The 13,958-nt window shown below is 35.6% G+C and overlaps 2 protein-coding genes across 5 annotated transcripts in view; both read left to right on the top strand.

Annotated features, from left to right (window-relative positions):
• The window catches only part of LOC123530464 (dynamin-1-like protein), an 83,935-nt gene that overhangs the window by 29,257 nt on the left and 40,720 nt on the right, over nucleotides 1-13,958 (top strand). For all 4 annotated transcript variants that reach the window (XM_053521383.1, XM_053521384.1, XM_053521382.1 and 1 more), the window contains exons 6-9: nucleotides 4,845-4,949; nucleotides 7,448-7,561; nucleotides 8,022-8,113; nucleotides 10,959-11,079. In XM_053521383.1, the coding sequence (XP_053377358.1) occupies nucleotides 4,845-4,949; nucleotides 7,448-7,561; nucleotides 8,022-8,113; nucleotides 10,959-11,079 (432 nt within the window). The remainder of the gene's footprint in view (nucleotides 1-4,844; nucleotides 4,950-7,447; nucleotides 7,562-8,021; nucleotides 8,114-10,958; nucleotides 11,080-13,958) is intronic.
• LOC123529165 (A-kinase anchor protein 17A-like) lies at nucleotides 287-2,300 on the top strand. The gene is made up of 2 exons (XM_045309384.2): nucleotides 287-829; nucleotides 1,499-2,300. Exons 1-2 carry the CDS (start codon nucleotides 790-792, stop codon nucleotides 2,215-2,217), a joined length of 759 nt encoding a protein of 252 aa, XP_045165319.1. The 5' UTR covers nucleotides 287-789; the 3' UTR covers nucleotides 2,218-2,300.

The following is a 13,958-nucleotide window of genomic DNA, read 5'->3' as shown; positions in this document are numbered from 1 at the left end:
ATGGTACATCAATTGATATGGATTTATACAGACATCTGTCCCGCACGTTTTGCTGATTTAATTTTTGAAATCGGTCATAAATTATGGATTTTATGAGTAAAATACAATCAGCAATGGTTTGTTTAAACAGTTAAAAATCAAACATATGCTCATTGTTATAACCCAATAATTGGTAGAAAATAAAAGTAAATTGAACTTTCATTGACATTAACCTAACAGTTATTTGTTATGGTAAGTATAAAAAACATTAATAATTCTGGGCTAGTACAGGTTTAGGCATGAACAACAGTTCTTTGCAAAATACTTAAATTTAAAATTCTGTAGTGTCTGTAACCATTAAAAGTTTATGTTGTAATATTTTCATTGTTTCTCAATACAAAAGTATAAATCCTACATTGGCTAATGTGTAGTCATGTAATGTCCAGGTTTGCCAAAAATCATAGTTCTATCAATTAACATCATTGAAAATTACTACTTTGAAAAAGTTACAGACACTACACAAAGAGGTATAGAAATGAAAGAAAAAAATCATTGTTCTTTTTGTCACTATTATTTTGTTTTTCAGTATAGAAAGTTCCTTCTTTTATGGTGCAATGTTGCATCATACATAGAACTACTGAGTTAAGTGCAAAAATATGATGCAATGACTCTTGTTTAATGAAACAATGCACCACCTTTGTGGCATTGTTTTTCAGAATTATTCACTGAAGCACAATGTAACCTGTATATTTATCCAGAAAAGTTTACCATTTGCTTTTTGTGTTCCTTACCATGGTACGACCCTAGGAAATGGGGAGAAAACATGAAAAAAGCCCTGGTGATGACTCAGGTATGTTCCTATTGTTCTGACAATGCTACACTATAATCTGTAGTGTCTGTAACCAATATCCCCTTATTTTAGTGAATGACCATTTCCCTCATATGAGTATGAAATGAAAAGTTAATGTGTTTTCCTTTTACAATATTGTTGTATAAGGCACAATACTGGGACATTCCAGGCTAAATTTTAAAATAAATAATGTAGATAAAAGTGTTATATTTCCAAGATTTCTTACAACTGGCACAATTTCCAATAATCTCTTTAAATACACACTGTAAATAGAGTGTTTTTGCAATAACTATTATGAGATCAGTAAATTCAGGCAACAAAATTATGACAATTTCATGAGGTCTGACAAAATATAGGATTTCTAGTTCTTATGTTCAAGTGGTTACAGACACTACACAGCCTATGCATTAAACAGACTATTCTATATGACATTGAAGAGTTTGTGAAATCAGTTTTAAAAGCTTAAATATTGACCAAATACACAGCCTGAAGCTACATGTTTCTTTATCAGACACCTAACTTAAAGAAACAGCTGATTTTCAGTTTCTTTGCTTATAAATACATTGAAGAGGACACATGAGCAATATGCTTTAAAATATCTAAATTTGCATTTTCATACATAAACACATAAGCTTGCGGAAATCAAAACACAGTTGTTTCTTTTTTCAGGAAGTACAGTTCAACCAAGCAAAGATGAGCAGAAAGTGAAAGATAGAAGGGAGAAGACTAGGCTCAAAGTACAAGCATGGAGGAAAAAGCAGAGAGAAAACAAAGCAAAATATGATGAGCTGAAAAAAGTCGATAGGGAAAGGAGACAGGAGGCAAGACTACGAAAAAGGCAGCAAGCTCTCTCTGATCCAATCATTCAACAAGAACTTAGAAAGAAAAAGTGTGAGGAAATGAAAAAGTACTTCTGCGAACGTATTAATGCCTGGGAGGCACGGAAGTTAGTAATTATCAAAGACAATTCAAGCCAGGAAAGAAAACAGACGAGCAAGCAAAATGAACAGAACAAAGAATCATCAGAAAAGCTTCCAAAGAAGAGAAAGTCAACAGGAAAGCAAAACACTGCAGAAAAGAAGAGTAAAGTTCAGGAAGTACCAACTGAGAGAGAGAAAGCAATAGAACCCCAGAAGAGTAAAGTTCATGAAGAACCAGCTGAGATGGTAAAACCAACAGGATCCCAAAAATGCAACCCTGGTGACTTTGTAGCTGTTGGGATTAAGCCAAAGAAGGGACCTCTCTGTGTGTGTATAGCAGAAATAATGGGTGTATTTGATACAGATGTCCGACTGAAATACATGAAGAAGTCAGGCAAAGTGTACATCTGGCCTGATAAAGAAGATTGTTCACAGGAACCAATTGATGTAATTATGCATTGTGTTTAAGCTCCGGAAGTAGTCAATGAAAGGGGTCATTTCAGATTCAGGTCAAATGATATGTTAAAGCTTAAAGTTGATCTTGAAATAACACATAGACATTCTACTTTAAGTGACTATACTAGATAGTACAAGAAGTATGGTCATGTGACAAAAGCACAAGTATCATTACCAAACATGACATCCATGTAGTGTCTGTAACCAAATGCGGGATCACTAATATGCCTCTATTTCAGTAGGCAGTTTGAGTCAGAGTTTATTTCAATGACAATGATTTAATAAACAATCACCTACATTTAGTATTTTACTGTTTTCAACGTTGTTCTATTTTAAACTTGGCTACACTGTTCTCATTTTCATAATTTTAATGTGAAGTTCCCACATATTCATGTTAAAATAAGTTCGCGCTTTAATTCTATCTAGTCAACATTCATTTGAACATATATTCTAGTTTATGTGTTAATGTTGAGTGTTTTGTGTTGAAATTTGCCATTATTTTAAATGATTCTGCCACTGCATTGAAATGTTAGATTTCAGTAGTGTCTGTAACCAAATCTATGTATACTGTAATATTACCTGTTACCAAAATTTATGATTCTTTAGGACAGAATTGATGATTTTGTTTGTGTTCATATTGTTCTTGGTGTTAGATAAATGCCTAACTAACCTTCTGGTGGGTTTTTTGTGAAAGTTAAAGAAAAGTTTCTTGGCTTATATTTCTTTTGTCTGATACCAGCTTCATTAATGTTCTGAAATTTTTGGTCAAGATGTTTATCACTTCCAGTTAAGTTTTTTACTTTCAATGTTTATAATCTGTTATTGATGTTACAGTGAAAATAATCAAAGTTTTGAAGTATTTGTTTGTTTTTCTTGTATGTTATACACCTAGTGTAGTGTCTGTAACTTTTGTTATACCATATGATGGAAAACATCGATAAAACAGTGATGCATGCATGTTTACTAAAAACTAAAATTGATTTAGGTAGGAGATAGTCTAAACTTTAAAATTTACACAAAAGAAATATTGTATGTAAAAATTTAATTTTTCGAGAAAGTGGGACTACTTTCAGCACCAATACCGTGTTTCAGCCGTATAGAAATAATGCAAATACGCATGTCTAATAATTTCTAAGCGTATAAAAATGTATATAAAATTACAGAAACGCACACAATGCTTTTTTAAAAACAAAATCTGAATTGTCTGGATACGTTAGGTAACATAGCCGATCAGCCTTAATTCTCCCACATTGAACGTAAACACGCATCGTATGATTTCTATAAACTTTGCGTGGGTTGAATTTTGCAGTCAGTAAATGGATAAATTATTGGAAGAAGAAGCTCTTACTGGTTTGTTTAGTTACTACTGATATTAAAAATGATTTTAATTCTTATTTTTCGAGAAATAAACAAATCGGCGAAACATTAAATTGTATTTTCTTGTAGTTTTTGAAATCGAAAGTAGATTGTCTATGTTTGGCTGCTTTCACGAAACGAAACAACTTTTTTATGAAAAGATTTAAATAAGAGGTAATTTAACCGTAAACTTCAATGTCAGATACTGCCAATTGCTGCTAAATGTCTTCGTATCATCACAATTTGTAAAATATATTGTTCAAACTGGAGAAAAGTGTAATCGTATCCGGATATAATATTTTGGGTAAATATCGAGCTGTGTTATGAAATTTTAAGAAAAGAACTAAAAACAAACTGAAACTGGTAGACTATACTGTCAGTGCATCAATCATTAGCCGACTCAGGCCATTCAGGCCTTTGATTGGTCATTTCCCTTTCTATTTTTCAAAGGCATAAACTTGTATCACAAATATAATATGGTTTACTTTCTTTGGCCCGATACTGCATGTCAAGTCAACTTGGCTGTATAGGGAGACATGTGCTTTTATGGTAACCAAGTGGTTTAATGGAGACACGCTTGACTGTCAATCCAGAGGTTGGGGGTTCCTATTCCAGTCCAAGCACTGGAAATTACCAAGATGCTTTTGAGTGGTTCCCATTAACTAAGAGGTCAGTACTTGTTCTTCCCAGGAAAGATAGCTTTGTGTGTATTGGTGCTACCCACCAAGCATGTTACAAACCAGATATTCTGCTTGCAAGGAGCTATGCTAAGTTAACTGGATAAGCGTGTATCTAATGGATATCTCTCTTTGTTCCTGGGGCTATCTCTTACTCTGTCCCTCTGGTGAGGTGGCTCTGTATCTGTACTAGTAAAGGATGAATTGCACCCTGTTTGGCTGCCCTTGTATGTAAAGCACCTTTGAACGTGTTTGAGATGAAAATGGTACTATAGAAATCTGCTAAAATGTAAATGATATGTAATATAGTAAAAGCAATTTCTAGTTAAATACAGGTATTGAATATTGCCACACACATCTGGGATAAGCCTAGATTTAAAGTTCCTTGTGTAACCTTTCCATGCAAGTTATTTAGGTAGAAGTTTAAGGATGAGAGGGTAAGATGAGAATCTGGAAGAGCAAGGAACAAGTCTCAAAGAACTTCTCAGATATATTCTTTTTCTAACACTTGTATATAACAGGTAACTTTTACATGATGTTAACAGTTTTGATGTAATTAATAGCAGTTACTAGATACATAGAATCATCTATTGTATATTTTACCAGGATATGCGAGAGGCATTGAAAGATGAAGCTTCATTTCTACAGAAAAAATATCCGAGTATAGCCAGCAGAAATGGGACAGCACATCTTGCAAAAACTCTTAATAGGGTAGGTTTGCCTTCAGAGGGATAGCTTCTTTACAGCCAGCTAACAGTCAAAGTTTTGCAAATTTGTTAAACATAATTGTAATTGTATAATTTGCTACTCTGTTATTCCATTTCCAAGACACACAAGGAACAATATGCTACTACATGTACCACTATTTTATAAGATGCTACTACCACTATTTTATAAGATTGCTGTGTATGTCAGCCATGTTCTTGTTTAAACAGTTGATGACTGTTCTCTGGATTCTGACCAATACTTGCACCTAAATCATGGACTGAGGAAACTATGGTCAAGGTCCACTCTCAGCTGCTGTATAAGAACCTGGGAATAAAGACCTTAGAGGCTAGGAAACATACTCTTTATGATGTTATGAGTTTCCTTTTGGTTATATTTGAAGCAGACAATAGATTTTTTACTTACAGGCAGTTTTACTCAGTGTTAAGCTGTACCAAATCTTTCTTTTTTTATTAGCTCGACTATTCAAAGAATAGGGGAGCTATCCTTCTCGCCCCGGCGTCGGTGAGCGTGAGCGTCACACAAATGTTAAAGTTTGCGTACCATCCCAAATATTTTCAAAGTCCATTGAGATATTGCTTTCATATTTTGCATACTTGTTTACCATCATAACCACAGTCTGTAAAAAGGAAGAGGCAACTCTATCAAGCATTTTGACCGAATTATGGCCCCTTTTCGACTTAGAATAAATGTTAAAGTTTGCGTACCACCCCAAATATTTTCAAAGTCAATTGAGATATTGCTTTCATATTTTGCATACTTGTTTACCATCATGACCCCAGTCTGTAAAAAGGAGGAGGCAACTCTATTAAGCATTTTGACTGATTTATGGCCCCTTTTCGACTTAGAATAAATGTTAAAGTTTGCGTACCACCCCAAATATTTTCAAAGTCGATTGAGATATTGCTTTCATATTTTGCATACTTGTTTACCATCATGACCCCAGTCTGTAAAAAGGCAGAGGCAACTCTGTCAAGCATTTTGACTGAATTATGGCCCCTTTTCGACTTAGAATAAATATTAAAGTTTGCGTACCACCCCAAATGTTTTCAAAGTCAATTGAGATATTGCTTTCATATTTTGCATACTTGTTTACCATCATGACCCCAGTCTGTAATGAGGAGGAGGCAACTCTATCAAGCATTTTGACCGAATTATGGCCCCTTTTCGACTTAGAATAAATGTTAAAGTTTGCGTACCACCCCAAATATTTTCAAAGTCAATTGAGATATTGCTTTCATATTTTGCATACTTCTTTACCATCATGACCTCAGTCTGTAAAAAGGAGGAGGCAACTCTATCAAGCATTTTTACTGAATTATGGCCTCTTTTCGACTTAGAATAAATGTTAAAGTTTGCGTACCACCCCAAATATTTTCAAAGTCAATTGAGATATTGCTTTCATATTTTGCATACTTGTTTACCATCAATACCCCAGTCTGTAAAAAGGAGGAGGCAACTCTGTCAAGCATTTTGACTGAATTATGGCTCCTTTTCGACTTAGAATAAATATTAAAGTTTGCGTACCACCCCAAATGTTTTCAAAGTCAATTGAGATATTGCTTTCATATTTTGCATACTTGTTAACCATCATGACCCCAGTCTGTAAAAAGGAGGAGGCAACTCTGTCAAGCATTTTGACTGAATTATGGCCCCTTTTCGACTAAGAATAAATATTAAAGTTTGCGTACCACCCCAAATGTTTTCAAAGTCAATTGAGATATTGCTTTCATATTTTGCATACTTGTTTACCATCATGACCCCAGTCTGTAAAAAGGAGGAGGCAACTCTATCAAGCATTTTGACCGAATTATGGCCCCTTTTCAACTCAGAATAAATGTTAAAGTTTGCTTACCACCCCAAATATTTGCAAAGTCCATTGAGATATTGCTTTCATATTTTGCATACTTGTTTACCATCATGACCCCAGTCTGTTAAAAGGAGGAGGCAACTCTATCAAGCATTTTGACTGAATTATGGCCCCTTTTCGACTTAGAATATGCTTATTGTAATGTTAAAGTTTTACTCATTGCTTATATTATACTATCAAGCACTGAGAATAGTCGAGCGCACTGTCCGCTGACAGCTCTTGTTGAGTAATAGTTTTATTGCCATTTGTTCTAATATAGCCCACCCGCTAAGCTCAATAGGGTCAGCACAGATCTACAGATCGTAGGGTTGTGAGTTCGAGCCTTGGGCGGGGTGTATGTTCTCCATGATGTTTAATAAGACATTGTGTCTAAAATCATTCGTCCTCTACCATTGATTTATGTGGGGAAGTTAGCAGCTAATTGCGGAGAACAGGTTTGTACTGGTACAGAATCCAGGAACACTGATAGGTTAACTGCCCGCAACTACATAACTGAAATGCTGTTGAAAAAGGTGTTAAACCCAAAACAAACAAACAAAATTTGTTCTAATAAGCTGCCCTTTTACATTTATAAATATTTGGTATTGTTTACAGTGTAAACTTTATATTTCAGTTGTTGATGCATCATATTCGAGATTGTCTACCAGAATTAAAGACAAGAGTTAATGTTCTTATAGCACAGTTCCAGTCCCTTTTGAACACATTTGGAGAACCTATTGAAGATAAGGTAACTGTCAAAGGTCTGAAAGATCTGTCAAATATTTTAGTTACTCTGAGTTTGATGAAGTAGAAAGGCCAGTGTTGTTTTCCTATGACTGGTTGTATCATGGATAGGCTTGCACACATATTATCTGGTAATGAGTGGCTAGCACCTCCCCCCACCACTCTCAAAGAATAATAACTAGTGTCATGAACCCAAGTAGTGTGTCCATGATAAATAGGCAGGGTTCTGTGAAGGGAGAAAGACACAAGAAGTGTGTTTCCTTTTCTGATAGCTCCAAGTATTCCAAAGATTTGTAAATGTACATGGTACCAGTTGCAGCCAAGACAAACCTGGTATTATTGTGTTTTTTCGAGGATATGTCTGACCTTAAATATTTTGGAATCCACTCTTAAGGTGAAAAGTTGAGTTGTTTTATGTTATGTGTTTAGGTATAACAAAATATTTTGTGTATGTTATATTTCAGAGTCAGTTACTGTTACAGATTATAACTAGATTTGCATCAGCTTATTGTTGTACAATAGAGGGAACTTCTCGTAACATTGAAACCACCGAATTGTAAGTATTTCTTCAAATTGTCTTTAGGCTTGCAGCTTACCAACACTTGATGAAGTAGGTTTATACAGCTTGCACATGTCTATAGTCTGGCAGCTGTCTTGAATGTTTTCTGATCAATAGTTCTAAGCTGCTTTTGTAGCATTTCCTGTAGACAGTTTAATAAAATCATCAACTTGAAGGTCAAGGTTACAATTTCTTTGAGATTGAAGTCTTTCTAATCAATGGATGAAAATTACTTAGGGGTATAGAAATCAGACAACAATGGGTGGTTGTCAGTGGTCAGAAGGTGACCTGAATTCACTGTTGTCAAGTACTTAAGGTACAAGGCTACATACAGAGATAGAAGACAGTGCCAGTCCATGTTTTTTCATGCTTTTGTGTACAGCCATTTAATTTCAGAGTTTGATTGCGTGTGGTTAGCAAGTCAATGGCCATAGTCAGTAGCTGAGATTATAAAGTTTAATTGTTAAGTTTATGAAATAAGAAATTTGATTATTCTTTTTATCATTCGCAAGACCCAGAACCCTAGCTCAAAGGACAAGGTCACATTTGGAGGTCAGAAGTGATTTTTTCCTGTCCGGTTCATAACTTTGTCATCCTTGAAGGGATTCTAATATTACATGGCACAAATGTATCCCATAATGAGATGACATGTCATGCGCACTACCCAGAGCCCTAGTCCAAACATCAGGGTCACACTCGGAGGTCAAAGGTCAGTATGTTTGTTTTTCCCTGTCTGGACCATAACTCTGTTAACCATCAAGGAATTTTAGTATTACTTGACAAAAATGTTTCCCATAATTGGACGATGTGTGATGCACAAACCCAGATCCCTAACTCAGTGGTCAAGGTCACACTTTGAGGCCAAAGTTCAATAGGTTTTTTTTCCTGTTCAGTCCATAACTCTGCCATCTATAAAGGATTTTAATATTTTTTGGAACAAATGTTTCCCAAAATGAGACAACTTGTCATGCACATCACTTAGACCTCTAATTCAGAGATCAAGGTCACATGCAGAGGTCAAAGATCAGTAGGGTTTTTGCCCTGTGCGGTCCATAACGTATAGGTTATAAAATATTTCACCAAACATTTACCTAGGTATTACATATCATTCAAATGAAGCAATATGGGGGGCATGTATTTTTTAGCTCACCTGTCATGAAGTGACAAGGTGAGCTTTTGTGATCGCGCGGTGTCCGTCGTGCGTCCGTGCGTAAACTTTTGCTTGTGACATCTCTAGAGGATCTTTATGAAAGTTGGTCAGAATGTTCACCTTGATGATATCTAGGTCAAGTTCGAAACTGGGTCACGTGGGGTCAAAAACTAGGTCAGTAGGTCTAAAAATAGAAAAACCTTGTGACCTCTCTAGAGGCCATATTTTTCATGAGATTTTCATGAATATTGGTCAGAATATTCAACTTGATGATATCTAGGTCAAGTTCGAAACTGGGTCACGTGGGGTCAAAAACTAGGTCAGTAGGTCTAAAAATAGAAAAACCTTGTGACCTCTCTAGAGGCCATATTTCTCAATGGATCTTCATGAAAATTGGTCAGAATGTTCACCTTGATGATATCTAGGTCAAGTTTGAAACTGGGTCACGTGGGGTTAAAAACTAGGTCAGTAGATCTAAAAATAGAAAAACCTTGTGACCTCTCTAGAGGCCATATTTTTCATGAGATCTTCATGAAAATTGGTGAGAATGTTCACCTTGATGATATCTAGGTCAAGTTCGAAACTGGGTCACGTGGGGTCAAAAACTAGGTCAGTAGGTCTAAAAATAGAAAAACCTTGTGACCTCTCTAGAGGCCATATTTCTCAATGGATCTTCATCGAAGTTGGTCAGAACGTTCACCTTGATGATATCTAGGTCGAGTTCGAAACTGGGTCACGTGGGGTCAAAAACTAGGTCAGTAGATCTAAAAATAGAAAAACCTTGTGACCTCTCTAGAGGCCATATTTTTCATGAGATCTTCATGAATATTGGTAAGAATGTTCAACTTGATGATATCTAGGTCAAGTTCGAAACTGGGTCACGTGGGGTCAAAAACTAGGTCAGTAGGTCTAAAAATAGAAAAACCTTGTGACCTCTCTAGAGGCCATATTTCTCAACGGATCTTCATGAAAATTGGTGAGAATGTTCAGCTTGATGATATCTAGGTCAGATTCATAACTGGGTCATGTGCGGTCAAAAACTAGGTCAGTAGGTCAAAAAATAGAAAAACCTTGTTACCTCTCTAGAGGCCATATTTTTCACGAGATCTTCATGAAAATTGGTGAGAATGTTCACCTTGATGATATCTAGGTCAAGTTTAGAAGTGGGTCACGTGCCTTCTAAAACTTTATGGTCAGATAATAGAAAAACCTTGTGACCTCTGTAGAGGTCATATTTTTCAATGGATCTTCATGAAAATTGGTCATAATTTTTTATCTTGATGATATCTAGGTCACATGTGCTCAAAAACTAGGTCACTGTGTCAAATAATAGAAATAACGACGTCATACTCAGTTCAACACTTGGTCATGTGGGGATAGGTGAGCAATACAGGACCATCATGGTCCTCTTGTGTCAAAAGAAGTTTCTTGTTTATATTTTAGTTGAATGATTATTTGAAATTATATTACATTATATCTGTTGAATTAAGTCAGTGAAATGTATGTTATAACCACAGTGAAAAATATATTTTAGTGAAAAACAGCAACTGTTTTGTTTTTTTTGCTTGCATTAAAAGAAAATAATGTTGTGTTTTCACAGGGGAAAAATATGTTTAATGTCTAATTAACATTGATTTTGTTTAATGTGTGCTTGTTTTACTAATGCAACTTGTGTATATGTTACTTTGATAGATGCGGTGGAGCTAGGATCTGTTATATTTTCCATGAGACATTTGGACGAACATTAGAAAGTATAGATTCCCTTGGAGGACTTAGTACAATGGATATATTAACTGCTATTCGAAACGCAACTGTAAGTCTGTAAAGATTTTTCATTTTTAATTTGAACTCTTGTAAGGTATACTGCGCTGCTTTCTTCAAACCAGTCATTAACTGACCTGAACTCTGATTTGGCTGATAAAAATGGAATTTAAAGCTGTATTGTTTTATATAACTGTTTTAGTAGATGGGTATAAAACATTTCAGTGTCATCAGTTTGCGAGAAAGCTCCCAACACAGTACACTTGGCATGTGTCCGAAAAAGTGCTCTAAAACTTAACCTTGCGTCATTCTCTAGCTAGAATAACTTGGATCATTCTCTTAAGTAGGGAACTTTACCTGCTAAAATAGTGCTCTAAACCTTAACCTTGCGTCATTCGCAAGCCGAAATAGTACTTTAAAACTTAACCTTGCGTCATTCTCTAGCTAGAATAACCTGGATCATTCTCTTAAGTAGTGAACTTTACCTGCTAAAATAGTGCTCTAAACCTTAACCTTGGGTCATTCGCAAGCCGAAATAGTACTTTAAAACTTAACCTTGCGTCATTCTCTTAAGTAGTGAACTTGACCTGCTAAAATAGTGCTCTAAACCTTTACCTTGGGTCATTCGCAAGCCGAAATAGTACTTTAAAACTTAACCTTGGGTTATTCTCTAGCTTAAATAGTGTTCTAATATGTAACCTGTGGTCATTCTCTAGTTAAAAAATGCTCTATTTTACTTTACCTGGGGTCATTCTCTAGCTAAAATAGGTTTCTAAAACTTAGCTTTGAGTCATACTCTAGCTAAAATAATTCTCTAAACTTAACCTGAGATCATTCTCTGGCTAAAATAGTGCTTTAAAAGTTAACCTGGGATCATTCTCTGGCTAAAATAGTGCTCTAAAAGTTAACCTGGGATCATTCTCTGGCTAAAATAGTGCTATAAACTTAACCTGGGATCATTCTCAAGCTAAAATAGTGCTCTAAAAATTAACCTAGGATCATTCTCTGGCTAAAATAGTGCTCTAAAAGTTAACCTTGGATCATTCTCCAGCTAAAACTAGAACAGTCATATTTTTTTTTTTTTTTTTACCATATCCCCAAGTCAGAAATATTATGCTAAACTCTCTCTCATTTGAAAATTAAATATCCTTGTGTCTACAGTTAGACTGAAAAAGGGCTTGGAGAGATGGGAATACTATAGAGTAATAATAATAAGTACCTACAGTCTAACCAGTCTTAAGCAGCCAGCCAGGGGAAGCAGACAATTTGGCTGCTTAAGCAAGGTGACCGCTGAATGGAGGTGCAACCAATATATGTATTTTTCCGACTTTTGACCAGTTTAGCCTTCAAGCCATTTTTACTCACCCTGGCGTCGGCGGCGTCGGCGTCACACCTTGGTTAAGTTTTGCATGCAAGTACATACAGCCATCATTTAAGTCATATAGCTTTGAAACTTATTTTTTCTTTTCTAAGTCAATTACCAACCTCTCTGTCAAGTCCCATAACTCAGACATGTATTTTGAGCAAATTATGCCCCTTTTGGACTTAGAAATTTTGGTTAAAGTTTACATGCAAGTTACTATCTCCAAAACTAATGCAATATTGATTTGAAACTTCAAATGTGTCTTCGGGTTATAAAACTATTGATATGCACCAAGTCCCAACTCTGACTTTCATTTTGTCAAATATGCCCCCTTTGGACTTAGAAAATTCGGTTAAAGTTTTGCTGCAAGTACATACAGCTATTCTAAAGCAATAGATTGAAACTTATTTTTCTTTTTTCTAGATCAATTACCAACCTCACTGGGTCAAGTCCCATAACTCTGACATGTATTTTGAGCAAATAATGCCCCCTTTTAGACTTAGAAAATTTTGGTTAATGTTTTACATGCAAGTATATCTCCAGAACTATCAATATTGATTTGAAACTCACATAGTCTCGGGTGTTAAAACTAGTTGATACACAATCCCATAACTCTGACCTCATTTGTGCCAAATTATGCCCCCTTAGGACTTAGCAAATTCTGGTTAAAGTTTGCGTCAAGTACATACAGCTATTACTAAAGGCATATAGATTTGAAACTTACTTTTCTTTTCTAGATCAAAAACTGATCCTCACTGATCAAGTCCCATTAACCTGACATGTATTTGAGCAAATTAATTCCCTTGTTTGGACTAGAAAATACTGTTAAAGTTTTGCGTGCAAGTACATACGGCAATTACTAAAAGCATATAGCATTAAACTATTTTTCTTTCTAGACAATTACCAACCTCACCTGGGTCAAGTCCATAACTCTGGCATGGTATTTTGGGAAAATATGCCCCTTTTGACTTTGAAAATTCTGGTTAAAGTTTTACATGCGAGTTTCTATCTCCAAAAACTAATGCAGATATTGAATTGAAACTTCACATGTCCTTCGGGTTATAAAAAGTTGAAGCAGCAATCCCATAACTGATAGCATTTTGGTCAAATTATCCCCTTTGAACTTAAAACTCTTGATATTTAACCTTTTTGGGTAATATTTTCCTGCTATCGTGACATATTTCGAATAGTCGAGCTTGGCTGTCTTACGGACAGCTCTTGTTAGCTCACCTGTCACAAAGTGACAAGGTGAGCTTTTGTGATTGCGCGGTGTCCGTCGTCCGTGAGTGCGTCCGTCCGTGCGTCCATAAACTTTTGCTTGTGACCACTCTAGAGGTCACATTTTTTGTGGGATCTTTATGAAAGTTGGTCAGAATGTTCATCTTGATGATATCTAGGTCAAATTCGAAACTGGGTCACGTGCCTTCAAAAACTAGGTCAGTAGGTCTAAAAATAGAAAAACCTTGTGACCTCTCTAGAGGCCATATATTTCACAAGATCTTCATGAAAATTGGTCAGAATGTTCACCTTGATAATATCTAGGTCAAGTTCGAAACTGGGCCACGTGC

The sequence above is a fragment of the Mercenaria mercenaria genome, chromosome 13, assembly GCF_021730395.1.
Source record: "Mercenaria mercenaria strain notata chromosome 13, MADL_Memer_1, whole genome shotgun sequence".
NCBI classification, from domain to species: domain Eukaryota; kingdom Metazoa; phylum Mollusca; class Bivalvia; order Venerida; family Veneridae; genus Mercenaria; species Mercenaria mercenaria.
The sequence above is the reverse complement of the archived record's forward strand: the minus strand, read 5'-3'. Positions and strand labels throughout refer to the sequence as shown.